The sequence below is a fragment of the Polypterus senegalus genome, chromosome 2 (assembly GCF_016835505.1).
Source record: "Polypterus senegalus isolate Bchr_013 chromosome 2, ASM1683550v1, whole genome shotgun sequence".
Taxonomy (NCBI): Eukaryota; Metazoa; Chordata; class Cladistia; order Polypteriformes; family Polypteridae; genus Polypterus; species Polypterus senegalus.
In genome coordinates this window covers 176,952,674-176,970,070 of record NC_053155.1, presented here as the reverse complement: position 1 = coordinate 176,970,070, position 17,397 = coordinate 176,952,674, and the positions used below count along the sequence as shown (strand labels likewise).

The following is a 17,397-nucleotide window of genomic DNA, read 5'->3' as shown; positions in this document are numbered from 1 at the left end:
TTCTAGAAGTGTGTGGTGAGAGGTCTGTGATGACCTGTGTTTTTAAATAAATAATAATATCCTGGAGCTCAGATCTGGCAGGGTTGACTTGAGTGCTTGGCTGATTGTGCATTAATGTGCAAAAGTGAGTGGGTCAGTCAGGTGCCTCATTCATACCTTGAAAGAGGCCGAGTATCACACCCACGCCCAATCAGGCCCTATAAAGAGGAATTGAACAAATGATGAGAACAAAAAGAGGGTCTCGTCCGTTTCAAGAGATGGATGTCTGAGATGGAACTCCATTAGCATTTTCCTTTTTTCCCAACCCGAGGTATCCTGTATTTATACAACCTGAGCATACAGCATATGTAAGTACTATATATATCAGCATGACCTGAAGAAAAATGGCACAGAAAGAAATAGAAAAGACAGCTAAAGCGTCATCCAAGTCTAAACAGGCCTCAAGTTCAAGATACGGCTTGGCAGACTGACCTGGAACAGACAGGCGAAGTAATGGATCTCTCTGGACCTGATGAAGCAGCATTGCCTCCAGCTGAGAGTGAAAGTGCAAGTGAGTCGGGCCAGGAGACCTCGTTGATTCCAAAAGGTTAATTTAAACTGAAAATGTCCCTACTTTCCACACTGTCAACTACCCCCTGCGAGCCAGCGGCACTGACTCCGACAGAGCTTGCTACTCCACTTGCTAAGCTCAGAAAACACAGAAACAAACAGACCAAGCCAAAGAAAACAATTGACGTAATGATCACTGCAATAACTACCACACTCAGGGAGTACATAAAAGAGATAAAGACCAATATAAAGAAGATCACAAAGGATATAAGGAAAGATATAAAGGACATAAACATGACAAACAAGAAGCTGTTTCAGGATATTAAAGACATGGAGAAATGTTTAAGTAATCGTTTTGAGGCAACCTTTAAAGGTATGCCAAAAAACATACAGGAAATGCAAGTAAGTTTGAAAATAAATTCTGAGCACTTGATGCTCAGCATGAAGATGTTAAGCAAAATGTTCATGACTCATACTGAAATAGCTGAATAATTGGCTTCTGCCGCTGAAGAAAAAGCAACGGCTACTAAATCCAAATGCGAAGTGCTTGGAGACAGACTAGTTGTGTTGAAAGATGGATATAGAAGAAATAATATCAGAATTTACGGTCTCCCAGAAAACCGTGAAATTCATCGCTAAACTATTCTCTCAAATAATCGGAAAGGACTTCAAATGAGACACCAGGATATCAGCAACTTACTGCATACATGGATTGAATACCTCAAAACCAAGAAGTCTCATTGAATGTTTCAATTAATTACAATCTAGAATTAATCTGATGTCTTTTCTCAGACTGAAACAAAAGATTACATTTGAAAATAACCGCATTTGCATTTTTCCTGATTTTTCAGCTTCAACAGCTGCTAAAGGTACCGCATTTTACAGCATTAAACAGTGCTTATGTAAAGCCAAAATTAAATACATCCTTTTGTATCCTGCTAAATTGAGAGTGGAGACTCAAGGCAAGTTCCACATTTTTAGTTCTCCAGATGAAGCAGAAAAAGAGCTTAAAAAAAAAAAAACTGATCCCGACATTTTTTGAAATATTAGGAGTCACATTGTGTCCTAGCAAAGCAATATCCTTCCCTGCTATTTAAATGTTTTAATTACAGTTATAATTATATTAGTATATGTATGCTTGTGTGTGTATGTACATGTGTGTGTACGTACATGTGTGTGTATGTACATGTGTGTGTATGTACATGTGTGTGTACCATCAGTCCAAATATAGTATCCACTTTCTTAAATAACTCCAGAGTGAGGTGGGTTTTGGGTGGGCACCAGTGGAGGGTTTTTTCTTCAAAATTTGAATATGAAAATGTCTTCCCCTTTGTTGTTGCCTTACTATTTGTTTGACATCAACAAAAATTGATTACAAATATAATAATATAATATGATCACAGTATTCAGTGATTTTTTAAATAAATATTGATACTCCGAAAAAGGTAAATAACAAACTTTATTCATTTACAGTATGTGTGAATAAAAGTTTACTTACACAATTAGCATACATTTTACAAAATCATAATTTTGATGTTCCCAGTTGATTTTTCTGCATAGAGTACTTATTGCATAATGATATAAACCAGTAAAACAAAATTCAACAAAGTCCTACCAGGAATAATGAGAGTGATGATAGTAGAATTTTCTATATTATCTCAAGTTATTATTTGCTGTCCCTCAATCACTGTGATGACAACTCCAGTTGTGTCACTTCATATCTTTTTAACTTTCTCAGAGTAGCAGGCTAGAGATTCTTATGAACGGCACACACTAGGTCTTGCTTCTCTACCCTTCACCACAGGCATTTTCTCTATTAATATCTTGGCTGATAGCCTGCCTTGAATGGGACACACACACAAAGTCAATCAACATCATAATGAAATGGATAGTGGGGATTCACCACTTCTATTAAGACTATTTATAAAGATCACAAACATATACCAAGGTAATCTGTAGAGTATATAAATACTATGTGCAATTTAAAGTGTAAAAGTGAACCAATGAGAAAGGGAAATCATTAGCCATAACTATGGGCCTGTGTCCAAGTGGTAAAATATGAATCTAAAGGGTACAGCGAACATTGCTGCTCGATCAGTCTTAATGAGAGTAGAATATAATCAACAATGGAATAACACTGATACCTACACCACCACAATTTTATAAACGTGGAGTTTACCATACATTCACATCAAAATATTTAAACACATACCTCTTTTCCTCCCATTGTGAATCTGATTCAGTGGTACATCTCATTTTATGCTACATTTTATATCAAGGAGTAAATTATCACTTATTTCAAAATTGTATGTTTGAAACCTGAATTACAGTAGTCAGGTTATTTTTTTACCAGTGTGATGGAGCATTTTATTAAACTTTGTGTATTGGTTCAGTATACTATGCTGCACTACTGTAGTACTTCATATTATGGTCGACAGTGGCACAAAGAACTTGGATTAGATTATTACTGACCCATTAAAAACTTTACATCATTCAGTTTTTTAAATAAGGAATTATGACAAAGAAGTCAGAACAACATAAAATAAGATTACATTTTCTGCTATTCTGACAACTGTAATATTGAAAATAGAAAGGTATAGCAGCCACAGTGGAACTGCTTTAAATATTAGTTCTATCTGACTATGTGAAAGCAATTTCAAGAGGTAGAGAAGTGTGGGAATTTCCATGGATCCCCGTTTTATTTTGGTATACCTTGCACACAGTTATTGGGTTTGGTTACACAGAAGTACATAAATAAGCTGGGCAGGACAGAACTGGGTAGTACAGAAGACAGTGTAAGGAGGTAAAACAGTAGCTTTGGCTGATTAAATAAATGCAAGTAGGACTTATTCAGCCATATATATTTTTTTTCTGATTAAGCAATAAGGAACAGTACTTAGATTTTTTAGAATTGCAAAACGATCAGTGGGACAAGGCTCTCCCCTGTCTTGCATCACATATCATTAAATACTCTGAAGACTTACGTTCACAACAGAATTTAAATCAAATTGATTTCATAGCCTGCTGATTAAACTTAACACTATATAGCTCCTGTGTTTTCTTACCCGAGCCTTAACGTGTTTATAAATGCAAAATAATAGTTTCAACCTCTTGCCTGATAATGCACAATGAAAACAATACTGTTTGATCGAGGGAGAATTCACAAAGGCCAAAAAAATGTATGAATGTTGTAGACAAAATTTTCTCTTCACTGCGGAAAAACAAAGACACACAATGGTGTTCAGTCCAAAAAAGTTTAAAATGTCTGTGGCCACTATGAAAAAATCAAAATGGCCTATTTTTTAAAAGCCTATGAATGGTTCCAATTTGAGAGCCAAGACCAGAATATAAAATTTTGATATATACTTAAAAATGGTTTATCTGGCATAAAATAAAATGTTTGGTACATATAAAGAAAAATCTGATTTAATCAGTAAAACTGGCAAATATCTTAAAAGTTTCTGAATGAATTATTGATGCTGAATTATTATTATTCACCCTAGTTGATTACTGATAAATCATGAATACTGAAGTGGCTTGTCCAACTCCACCACCAGGAAAATTTGTATGCTCCTCAATAGCTTGCTACCCCCCTTTCCAAAAATGTCATCCCCAAGTTTGAGGATTACTTCAAATCATAATTTTTGTAGACTGGTAAATCCAAGAGGTGCAGGGTACAGCAGCAAAAACTCTAATTAACCCCACAAAGGATTCCATCAACTCTGGGATATTCTGATAAGATTCACGCATTCTTCCACATTTATCACTATTCTAAGGCTACTACAAAAGGAAATGACTACAACTGAGTGATCAAGTCGGAACAGGACGTCACAGTTTCTGTTTACTATCAACATATGCAGGTCCTATAGGATCGATGTGCGTGCTTTGATGTCTGATGAATTGTTCGATGCGGTGAAGCAAAATGCCAAATACAAATGCATTCGTGGTGCCTTTATATTTAAGCGTCACATATTCCCCATTGTAATAATCTGTGCCATCTTTCTTTCTTTTTTTCACCTTCACAACAGTATCAAAATGTAGAGAAGCGTATATGAGCCACAGAGAAAAAAAATTATGGACACAATGAAATAGTCTATTTTGTGATTAAAGTGGAAATTTCGACTTTAATCTCATAGTTTACTTTGTTGTTAAAGTAGAACGTCATTAACATCATCTTAAAACTGACCCAGCTGTTAATCGCTACATGTTTCTGGGGCTTCCTCCTGAACTGACAGCAAGTGGCAAGCAGCAATTGCCACACAGAACACATTAAATGTACGATAATCCAGCTCTCTGCACATTTAAAATCCTTATATCACTTTCCTGACGAAATGCATTAAGGTATGTATATTACATTTTACAGATAAATCTTTAACTTCATTTAAATAATGAATACTATCATTAATTACACATGAGGGTGTAGCGTCCCTCGTGTTCCCTGCCTGGAGTTTGTAGGTTATCCTGGTGGATTTTCACAGTGTGCTCCAGTTTCCTTCCAAAGACATGAAGGTTTGGGGATTTGGCAATGCTAAACTGACGCTATTGTAGGTGTGTGCTTGTATTCACCTTGCAATGAGCGGATCCCCCATCCAGGGATTGTTTCTGCTTCGCACCCAATGCTTGCTGGAATGGGTGCATCCCTGGACTGATGATGTAATCATTACACATCCATTCTTTTCAGAGATATTGTGGCAAGGTGTCCTCAGAATTTAATGGATGTTTCGGGCAATTCACAACACAGTGAAGCGAACGTTTTCCCTCCATGATGATATCTCTCACTGCCACCTGGTGGAATTTTCCAGAATTACATGAAGTACGCGTGCAAGTATAAATAACACAATTCTTGAGTAGCACTAGTGTCCACAGGCACACGCGTCGTGTCAAGTGAAGTATAAACCCGGCCTAAGAGAATGTAATTGACGTTTCTTTATGCAGATGACTCTTATTTTTACTGAAGGACACCAACCTATTCTAAACCTCTATCCCAATGTCTGTCTGGGACTGACCCTCAACACTGGGAAATCCAATGTCCTCTAGAAGAAGAAGAAGAACCTCCCAGAAATAAGGATTTCTGGTAGAACTCTGGGACTTACTAACAACATTACTGGGCCCAAAAGACAACAGGAAGAAACACTGCACTGGCTGTGGTAGCAGCACATTCATAAAACTAAATAAGGTAGCCAAGGTAGCAGTCTATAAGGCTGTCTGATATTTTCCAGTATGGTAGTGAGACTTGGAATACCTTAAAAGAAATTATGAAAAACACTCTTGGAAGAGTCTATCAACTGACCTTGCAGAAGATTAACTGTGAGGATGACGATGACAATAAATACTGAAGCCATTCAAAGTGTCTGACATATCAGACAACTTATTTGTTCAACCAAATTCACAGAACACTCAGTGGCCAGGTAAAGAAAATCAAATATACCCTTAAGGCCTTTCTTATAAAAGGTCTAATCAATAGTATTACCTGAACACTCTAATCACAGTTAACACCTAACAAACCCAAATGATCATTAGGTGCCATTTCAGTCTGAATCAGCCAAAACACTGGAACAGGAGAAAAGGGATAAGTACCCAATAAGTAGCAGCTCCAAACAGAGTCTCCTAACCCCACTATCCCAAGATCTGTCAAGTACTCAACTTCTTGGGCTCACACAGGTAACCTTGCTGGACATGATTTTCACTTCAATCTATACTTGAGAAAACCTAAAACACAGTAAATCTCATTCATAAACACATGTTCAGAAAAGGAAGAAAAAGTCCCTCCTTCCAGGTAAACCACAATGTCTAGAATACAGGCTTTATACTGTGACTGTTGTGGGCTAGGTCTGGTTCTAAGGAACTAAGTTCACACTACAGCTTTCAGCGCAGTTTACAGGAATCCTTTTATATCATAAAGCCATTATTTGGTATTGGGTCCCTTAAGGTCTCATTAAAACAGAAAATGCAAGAAAAAAAGCATACAAAAGTTCATTGAGGCCACAAATAAAAATTGTAATACTTTCATATTGTTGTCAATTAAGCATTCCCTTTTTAAAGGTCCTCTCCCAAGACAAATGTGGAATTTTTCTACTAAACACTGTACCTTTCACCAGGATTCCAGTGTAACATCACGACTACTCAAACTCAGGATACATTGACAAGTCACAACTGCCCAAATTCCATACACCTGGAAAACAAAAAAATTTCACTGTTAAAAGACACTCATATAATCCTGAATTTTTCACTCTTTATGACCAAATCACCCTCAGCTATAACTTATGTGCAACTTAAAGCAATCAGATACAGTAGCAAATTACTTGTAAAATTCTCAATATAGGAATATATGTTAGGTACAACAAATGCAGGGAGGTTTCTGGTAAATCTTAAAAAATGTGTATAAATTCCCAGAAGGCTAGTATTGTATCCTCTGTCTTTAACGTTGTTTCTTGCTTCATCATTTCTTCCTTTTCACCAGTATCACCGCAAGTGGTTGATATGTTCAGGCATCAGTGGCATTCTGGTATTTTCTGTCAAAACCACATCAGTTTCAGTTTTTTGGTCTAAGTAGGTCTTTGAATTTAAAGTAGTGACATCACCTAATATGACAGACAAAAACATAAAAAAATGTGCCTTCCTATTGTACACAATGGTTTCAACTTAAATGTTAGTTAGCAAGACCGTGCAATTTCAGGTACTTGGAGTAACTGAATTATAGAAGGATTCTGTTTGGTGTGAAAAGCATTTTTTACTTGATCAGTTAAAAAAAGCTTTCCTCTTAAAGATTTCATATTACAAACATAATGTAATAGAAACTAAAGAAACCTATTCAAATGGATTAAACATTGACAGTTTAAAAAAACAGTGATCCTACCCTTATTTGAAAGGGTAAGTTTGTAACCCAAGAATGATTAAAAAAAAAAAAAAAAGTTCTACATTTGCAAAGGCACTGAAAACATAATTCTTTCAGTAAACAGAGAATCATAGACTCTAGAGCACAGGTGTAAATTAAGGTTAAACATATGGTATGAAAAATCTGAAAAAAAATAATGTGTCTATTCTAGAAGCAGAAAATTTGACAGTAAAAAGTATCTGGATAAACTACTGGGAGAACTTAGCTATTAGCTAACAAAGCCTGATTTATTGAATGGTCACCGTTCATCTGTCAAACATCTTATGTTCTTATCACGCATGAAACAGAAGTAGGTGACCTAGGATCAGAGAATGGGCACTCTATATCTTGAAGCCCAGGAGGAGTTCAGGATGTTTGACTACCACCATCCACACAATTCTACAGCCATGCAAGAATAACCTGTTTTTGGCCATTTTGGTTTGAATACTGATGTCTGATGCTTCAGATTTAATAGATTAGTGTTGTACACTTCAACAAAAAATCTGTCTGTCACATTCAAATATGGAAAGTCTGTTAAACAGAAAATCTTTCAAGTCACAGCTAACTTTGGTTGTGAGGCTTAGATACTCTTACTTTTAATAGGATAAACTACTGCTCGCGCAAAGTGAACGCACATGCGCGCACAATCAGCGCACTGCAAGTTAAGCTAACGTAGCTGCCTAAAAAAAGGCTCCAGGTGATAAAACAGTTTTGCAATCAATGTCATTAAATTCAATTGCAAGACGTGGATCATCCTCAACAACAAAGAGGTGGATTGGCTTTGAAAAGACTTACATTGCTCAAAAGAAAGCAATCTGAAAACTACATCAAAAATCAGTTGCTGTTAAAGACAGCTTGATAACCAAATTGTTTCATCATCTGCAAACTAACCACCACATAGAATATCAAGAATACAAAAAGCTTCAGGGGTCGGATGTCCACAACAAGTCTAAATCACCCAAGGGACAAGCACAAATACACACTCAGAAAATTTTAGCAGAATCATTCTGCAAAAAAAGTGCCATACCATAAGAAAAGCAATAGATGGCACGATATAACAAATGCTGTCACCAATTACATCACAAAACATACAGTGCCAATTCAGGCGGTTGAGAGGGATGGTTTCAAACAACTTCAGAATACTTTAGACCCAAGATACACAACGCCAGGCCAAAAATATTTCAGTCAAACAGCTCTACCTAAATTGTATGATTCATGTCGCCAAACTCTGATGCATTAACTGCAGAAGCCTTCACATTTTGTGAAAACAACATATTTATGGTCAAGCTGAATATCCAAGCCATACCTCGACAGTGCATTTCATTGATGAAATCTGGCAGCTGCAAAGCTACTTTGAAAATATCCTGTTTCCTTGAAGAACACACCGGCAACGTAATTGCAGAAGGTGTGAAAGATGGTCGCTGTGAGAAGACCATATGGTTTGCATTACAACAGACAGCAGGGCAAATGTCAGTACACTCTGATTTAACAACTGAAAGAGGCTTCCTTGTTTTGGACATACTGTATGCTTCATAGGGGCGGCACGGTGGCGCAGTGGTAGCGCTGCTGCCTCGCAGTTAGGAGACCTGGGTTCACTTCCCGCTTTCTGGGTCCTCCCTGCGTGGGTTTCCTCCCACAGTCTAAAGACATGCAGGTTTGGTGGATTGGCGATTCTAAATTGGTCCTAGTGTGTGCTTGGTGTGTGGGTATGTTTGTGTGCGTGTCCTGCGGTGGTTTGGCACCCTGCCCAGGATTGGTTCCTGCTTTGTGCCCTGTGTTGGCTGGGATTGGCTCCAGCAGACCCCCCGTGACCCTGTGTTCGGATTCAACGGGTTGGAAAATGGATGGATGGATGGATGTATGCTTCATGGTGCCACTGGTGAGTAATTTGGGTTCCTCTATAAAATGCAATTTAAGGGAAAATGATCTTGTATTTATTAGGATGTTTAAAAATACAAAAAGGAACAGTGACAGTAGGTAAAGCTGTTAATAACAATGAATATAACTAATGTGAATGTAATATAAAATACATTAAATAATAAAATAAATTTGATAATATTATAATGTCTTTATTACATACCAGCACAACCATTAAACTTACTCATGATGTTTTTCTTTTTAAATTAAATGTGTTCCAGAGAGGAGCACGTGGGATTCAAGAATAGACAGAGCCATTGGAGTTTACAAAAAGGTGGTCGGAAATTTTTTCCAATAACTAGAAAAACAAGAAAGCACTTACTGATGCACAAGAGCACTGAAACATCCAGAGCATAGTCTCATCACTGAGACACCAACAAAATGGGGCTTAACACAACACATGACAGAGAGATTTATTAATTAACAAAAGGCCATCCGTCATGTGTTACCTGCAGACAAAAAGCACAGGTATCTTTTCCCAACACAGCAAAATGTTGGGATGCTGGAGGCAGTAAATAAAACATTTGGTTCTGGGCTTCACAGATGCTCTAAAGTTCTGGCTGTGATGACACAGACCTAAGCAAAAAGATCAAATAAACCATTCTAGAGTGTCTAAACACCAAATACACACACAGAAGACTGTGTGGACGAGCTGTTGAGTTTGGAATCCACACTTAACCCACAGTTCAAAACCGCTACAATAATGATGACGGGATGAAAGCCATTAAAGAAACAGCAGCTACAACAGAACTCACGGCTATGGTGACAGAAAACGACAGCCCTAACCCAGGCCCCTCAACTGCTTCAGCTCACCCAATTGCTGCAGACGTTAGAGCAGGTGGTGATGCAAGGGATGGAGTAAACAAAAAAAAAAAAAGTATTTTGCTGTTAAAAAAAATAATTTAAAAAAATACAGGAATTCAGAAAAGGCAAGTCTTTGCACATTGCTATTAAAAAAGATCAAGAGCTACTTGATGATACCTCAGGTGGAGAGTGATGTCAATCCATTTGAGTGGTGGAAAACACAAGAAATACATTTCCCCAAAAAAGTACCTGTGCATTACTGCCTCAAGCAGCCCTTCTGAGAGGGCTTTCAGCACCAGAGGAAATGTTGTAATATGTAACCGTGCTGCTCTGAAGCTAGATGCTGTGGACAGAATGGTGTTCTGTCACACAACTTAAATTCCTCAGTACAATTTTACAATTGTTTTATTTTTCTGATATCTTTGTGAAATAATTGATAGAACTTGTTTACAAATGCTATAGTTTTTACCCTGTGCAGTGTTTGACAGATCTTTGCATTTGTAGAGTAGAATATGTTAGATTTTTGTTCTTGCTTGTATGCTGCACAATTCACCTTACAGCAGAACAGTTTATGTTTATCCAGACTGCAATGTTCATGCCCTATAGTTCAATTATGATTAGTATTTTATCCCCTTTGGATACATATTGTTTACATTAAGGGTAAGTGTCTGTTTAAAACACTCTCATTATAGTAGTTTTGTTGGTCTTTTGTGTAAATACTGTAGGCCACTTTGAAATGGTATACTCACACTTGCACCTTTTGAGCTCAGTAATATTTTGAATGGGGATTTTAATGTTTTTTGTGTTATTTTACTTCAGTTTTAAATACACGAGACCTGTTTTCCTGAAGTGTAGTTTCCATTAATCTCATTAGTAAGCTGCAGTTAATATCCTCAGCAAAGTTTTTCCCTGATTAAGTTTTGACAGCATTTTTATTTTATTTTTATATGTAATGAGTGTTTACATTATGACCGAAGGTGTGTTTGGATTGCTGCGATTTGTTTACTTTTGTACTTACAATTTGAGGTCAATTTTATTAGGTGACGATATTGTGCAGGCACCTGAAAAATTACAAGGTTAAGTTACTTTATTTATTATTATTGTTAAACTAAAGTATTAGGCAGGCATGTTATACTTATACTTAAGATTTCCAGGGAAAACACTACCTAGTCTACTTATGTTTACACTTGACTTATGCTTTGTCACTGAATAGTGTATAAAATGCTGTGTCATCACTATTGTACTATAATGGTGGCACCTTGAGGCAATAGATTCGCACTTCGAATTAGGCAGTCTGTCATCAATAACAGTAGTTCACTGGATAAAAAGAATGGAGAAACTGCAACCTCCAATGAAATATTGTTCAGTATTTTCCTATATTGTCATAAAAATTATAGCAAATTTATAATTTTGAAGCCATATTGCCCTCCCCTAATACATACGACATCATCACCCCCCTCATTGTAGCCGTCACACAAAGGTCATTTGATAAGTTAATAAACCTCTGATGCAGAATGGAAACAGTCTGAGCTGCCGATAGGGTTAGTAGTAGAATAAAAAAGCCTCAACTGAACCCTCTGTCAGTGTCACCATGGTGCAAGCTAGGAGTGGATGGCCTAAAGACCATATGCTGGTATAATTAAAGATTAGATACCAGTATAACACGTTTGTATTTGTTTTATTTTTTTTAAGCAACTAACAAATGTACAAATGATTAACTGTGAACACTAATGAACTTCTTAAATATTGGAATGCTCATTAACATTCTGCTACTCAGATAGATTAGATAGAAGGTATTCACATCTCTCAAATGAATAAAAATACAGTTTTTCACTCAGTTACTTGTTCATTTTACTAATGCTGCTGCCAGAAAACGAAGAATACGACATGGCTACCTTCCAGTTTGCAACAACTTACTAATCAGGTTGAACTGCACAGCACTTACTGCTATTTTTTTATACAATTAAAATACAACACCATACACAGACATTACCTTTAAGACATTTACACATTCACAGAAAATCAGATATCCTATTTCCTTTTACATATACAGATTTGCTCACCTGTGTTGAACATCTGTATCCACAGGTTTTCTATCATCTTTAGGATACCAGTAAAATGTTTTTTCATGAATTTCATTTTATACCATGCCTGTTCAGGTACAACATGTTACTGGCAAGGCAGCTGTAGATACTGGCACCACTTTTAACTTAACAAAATATAGCTTATGAGAAAAGCTCAAAAGGCATCTCACGAGTAACTTAGGGAATGTGCAAAAGTGAAATTGTTTCTTGCTGAGAGGAGGGTGCAGGGAGAAAAGGGCAAGCTTTCGTTGAGGCTCTGCATCCACAGGAAGGTTGCCACCTGTCAATGCCCTTGTTGATAAGAATGCACTCATTGGTCTCAGTAGAGCTTACCATCTACCAGTCATGGTCCAGATGACTGGAGTATAAGTTACCAGGCAGTGGGGTCCATAAGTTCAAGAATAAGGCTCATAGCAATCTGGTTTGAACTGGGATGCCCAAGATGCCCATAACTGGCATTAACAACCTTCTTGAACCTGAGAGACATATGACCCAGATGGCTGGGGAAATAAGGACACATAACAAAGGTAGCAGCAAAAGATGTGCATGGCGCAGTTTTATTTAAACAGTGTCCTACAAAATAGTATGCAGTGCAGTTAATCTAATTAATAAATAATTCCAAAAGAAATAAATGCTTTATCATTGGGTGTTCTAATCAGTTAATAAGTAATCAATAAATAGTTCAAAAGAATAAAAACAGGAATAAGAAAATCAGAGGGATTAAATCAATTGCATCTCACACTGTTCTAAGCTTCTGTGTTTCCCTCTGATTCTTTTCAGCCTCTGCTTATTTGCCAGGTTTGCTCAGCAGCAGCACAGACACCAGCAAGCATGGACAACCCTTTGAACAAGCTTGCATCCCAGCCATCTCAGTTGGTCACCGCTTGGGCATTCAAGCTAAGCTCCATCAACCCACCACCTTCGCATTAAAATCCATAGGATGATCTCCTGAAGCCCTCCAGTAACAAAACATCCCTACCCCATGAGCATTGTACCTCTCACTCACCATGGAGCCAACCTCTGAATGCTAAGCATCCTACCCATTACACCGGCTTGCTTGCCCAATATTCTTTTTTCTTGACAACAATACACTCAACTTTGATTTTTCTCCCTATTTTCTTTCTTACATCTTTCTCTTCATTTTCAAATCTTTCTACTTTCTCTAACCTGCTTAGGCTCCTTTTTATACTCTTGTGTGTGCATGTGCCTTAACTACAACCTGAGAAGCATCAATAAAGAAACTGGCTGAACTAATCACACATCATTAAGTACTTCAGGGCTACATAGCTACGCTATCACATGCACCTACACCCACAGTGCCTGAGCTGCACCATTTTTATTTTTAACATCCTACACTGCCACAGACCCCCTTAACATGCTTCATCAAGAGTACTAACTTGCATTACTACTTCATGCATCTGGTTGACAAATCCAGTCCAGCAGAGAAGAGTATTCTCAAACAACCTGATCTTGCCCTGAGCATGCAGAACATAGTCTAGTCTCAAGCTGCCAGTCCTATATGTCATGGATTGAGAGAGGTAGTGGGAGTGGGGAAAGACCTGGCCATGTTAGGAAATCCAGAAGTGCTATACCACTGTGTATCAACAAAGGATCGGTGCTATCATTATCATTTAGTGAATCTCAAGATGCATTTCCCCAAGTTCCTACAATACTACGAAGAAAGATCAGTACCTACCTTGAACTTAAAAAGATACTATTTAAGATCTTAGATAGGGCATGTTGGCCAATAGTTTGCAAGGAAGTCTTTTCCCATGTACTGTGTATACAAGTCCCCAACTGGAATACCCTCTGAACAGCTACAGCTAATCACCACACTATCAACAGGGATTGTTTAGGTATGGACTTAATGGGACCATTTCCAATCAGGAGAGAAAGCAAGGCCTTCTTGATGATAGTTATGGAGTATTTTACTAGGTGGGTGGTGCAACTTATGTTGGTTCCTGCCACAAGGAAGAATATCTGATCCAATCTTAAGGAAGAAGTATTCATGCAAAGGGTTAGTGAAAAAAACACCGTCAGCAATGGTTGAAGACTCCTGTAAGCAATGGCTAGTAGTTCACTCAAAGACCACAGCGTACCTCAGGCAATGTATTCTCAATGAGCTGGTGAACCGAAATATGAAATCAAATGATAGCATTCTTTGCGATTTGCTGGCGAGACTGCATCTAAAAATGCATAGTCTATGTCGGGGTCAGAAAACTATGTCTAAAGGTTCACATTCAGCCTTTGACACTGGCACAATCAGTCCTGTTTTTTTTTTTTAAAAGAACTATCTAACATTCCAGTCCCAAGGTGTTCTCAATAAGACAATATTACTATTGGCTGGTGTAATGTAATAAGCTGCCATGCACTATAACCCATAAATAATTAAATAACGTTTTTACCATATATTTAACATAATAAATACAGTTATGTGAGCAGGTCTTTTCAATAATGAAAATTACTGAAAGCATATATACAAGAACTTAGATTCAAATCCTCATAATGAATGAATTGTTGCGAAGACCAGTTTCTTAGTTCATATCAACAGTTTGAGCACAAACATGCAGTTCCATGTTGTAACTAAAACAGTGTCATAGTGAGATCACTTTTAAAATTGCTGACATTGGCATTTTTGAATCACTCTTAATAGCTTTTAATCAAACCATATCTCGAAACAACTATTTTTAAAGTTAACATCTCTGCTAAATTATCTTGGTTTATAGTCTTAACTTGGTTTTATATGTAGCTAGCTAGCTGTATAAATCACTATTGACAATTCAGCCTGCCACCAAAAGTTTGCCTACTCCTAGTCTATGTAAATAATTACAACTGTTTAAATAATACATGGATGGTCTCAATCTTTGTTTCCACTCCAATATATGGCTGCCTAGTTAATTATTTAGAGCAACTACAGGGTCCTACTCTATGACTGTAAAGGCATTCTATATAGTATCCCACATTTTAGTTTGGTTCAGACAGATACCCACAATAAAACTGTGAAAGCATCTCAAATTAAATTTTGCCACAAATTTGAAATTAATTAAAAATAGACATAGCAGGAAACACATACAGGTCATAGCTCAGCATGAAAGTAAATTTAGATTTTGATTAAAGGAGGCCCATGACTGTATTGTGTTTTACATTAAAACACAAGACTAAATTGACTAAATTGCATCAAAAATTCTAAAATAGTGTCTAATAAATATCCAATTGCTAGGAAACACAGAAGATATAATTAATAATATTTAATCACTAAAATTTAATATCCATTTTCTTAATAAAACAGGGTTTATAAAAACAAAATACTATGTATGTGGATAAAAACATTTAAAGGAATAGCCAATTTGAAGATGAAAGCAATTTAAGAAATAATAGAACTTTTAGCACCTTGACTCTAGCCTCTCCCCTTCTCCCTAACCATAATGTACTTTACATAGAACTCTAGCTTCCTTATCAAATTGCATATCGATATATTAAATCAAAATTACACTACTGAATCAAGTATTATAAATAACAAAGCAACATTGGACAGACCAGATAAAATAGGTCCTCAACATTTTGCCTGTTCCAATGACATGCACAATGATAACTTTTAAATACAGCATGGGTTCTCACATTGACAACTTTTATAACACAGGCATGGAAACAAAGAAATTGTATTAAGCAACTAATTTTGTTTCACACGCTGGGTTCAGCATCTAGCATTTTGGCTATCAGTTCCCAAACGTTTGTGCACAGTATTTACTTTCCATGTGACTGGCTTTCATTCCAATACTACATACACAAATCTTGCATTTGGGGATTGTTTACTCTTTCACCCGTTGATTTTCCTTGGAATTATAAGCGTTTGAAATTGTAGCCCTCCCTTAAGTGTACGTGAAGGAAAACTAAAAAACTGATTAACTCCATTGCAAAACTACATCGTATCTAGTTTTTTCAAGGACAGAAAACCATTGTTCAAATTAGTTTTAAAAATTTTCCTTTCTCTAAAAAGCTGAAATGTGGGCGAAAGGCTTAAAAACAAACAAACTGCCAGAATCCACAATGGGGTTACAGGCAGCATAAACTGCAATCAGTAACACTAAAGTAACCTTACTGGTTGACTAATATACTATATAAACTTGTAGAAACACACCAATTAAGTCAGTAAGGTTTCATAAAATTGTGAAAGGTCCTATGCCCTTTCATACTTTATGTTCGATTGTCACTCATATCATTAACAGATACAGTACAAGAAAATTCTCTTATTGTACTACCTACTTTTGATCTACTCCTGTCCTTCATAATAAATATATACTTCAAAATCAATTAATTAATTTAAAATAAAAACAGCATTTTAAAGTTACTTAACATTCTAAGCACCTCAGACATATATAGACTAATACTACAGTGCGGGTAAAAAAATAAATAAATAAAAAAAATCGATAAAAACACTAGAGTTCAAATGTGAAGCTACTGCATATATTGACACAGCTGCTCCACTCAAAACAATGTTAACCAAAGTGAAGATAAATTCAAAATGGATTAATGAGAACACATACTGTCTTCACTTAAAATATGCAAAATTAAAGATGGACACTGAAATAAGAAAATGGCAAATCTCTACTCAATATGGACTGAAAGTATTATGCAATATAAGAAAGTTCTATAAAAGGAATCTTCTGATTAATACTCTAGATTAACAGAAGAAAACAAAAACAGTAACGTAATTTAGGCATTAGTTAATCATAGATTTTACAGTAATCATAGTTGTACACAATTACTAAAACTTGCGTTCCTACATATTAGAAGAATTGTGAAATTAAGCTGACTTCTTACTTGGCAGAATTTTTAAAAGCTACTTCACAAATTCACTTTAAGCACAATTAAGTAATGTAATGCTTTGTGGTCAGGCAGTTCCAAATATGCTTTAAAACAAAACAGCAAAGATTTAAACATCAGAAGTCTCTTTCATTTTAATGTTGAAAACTTATTTTACGAGTACAAGGTTTATTTGTTATAGGGCAGCACAGTGTAATCTCTAGGATGTCCCGATCATACAACAGATGCAAGAAGCAGAATTCTGGGTAGACTCTAGACATCCTCCATGCTGTATTCAGACCACTTACTAGAAGACAACCCACCAAGCCACACCACAAGATATTGCATCAATTGTGAGCATGAACA

At 36.5% G+C, this 17,397-nt stretch overlaps 1 protein-coding gene across 1 annotated transcript in view; it reads right to left on the bottom strand.

Moving 5' to 3' along the window:
- Window positions 1-17,397, bottom strand: part of traf3ip2l (TRAF3 interacting protein 2-like) — a 105,505-nt gene that overhangs the window by 44,495 nt on the left and 43,613 nt on the right. Inside the window, exon 2 of the mRNA XM_039744967.1 lies at window positions 6,638-6,721. Within this exon, the coding sequence (XP_039600901.1) occupies window positions 6,638-6,663 (26 nt within the window). The 5' untranslated portion in view covers window positions 6,664-6,721. The remainder of the gene's footprint in view (window positions 1-6,637; window positions 6,722-17,397) is intronic.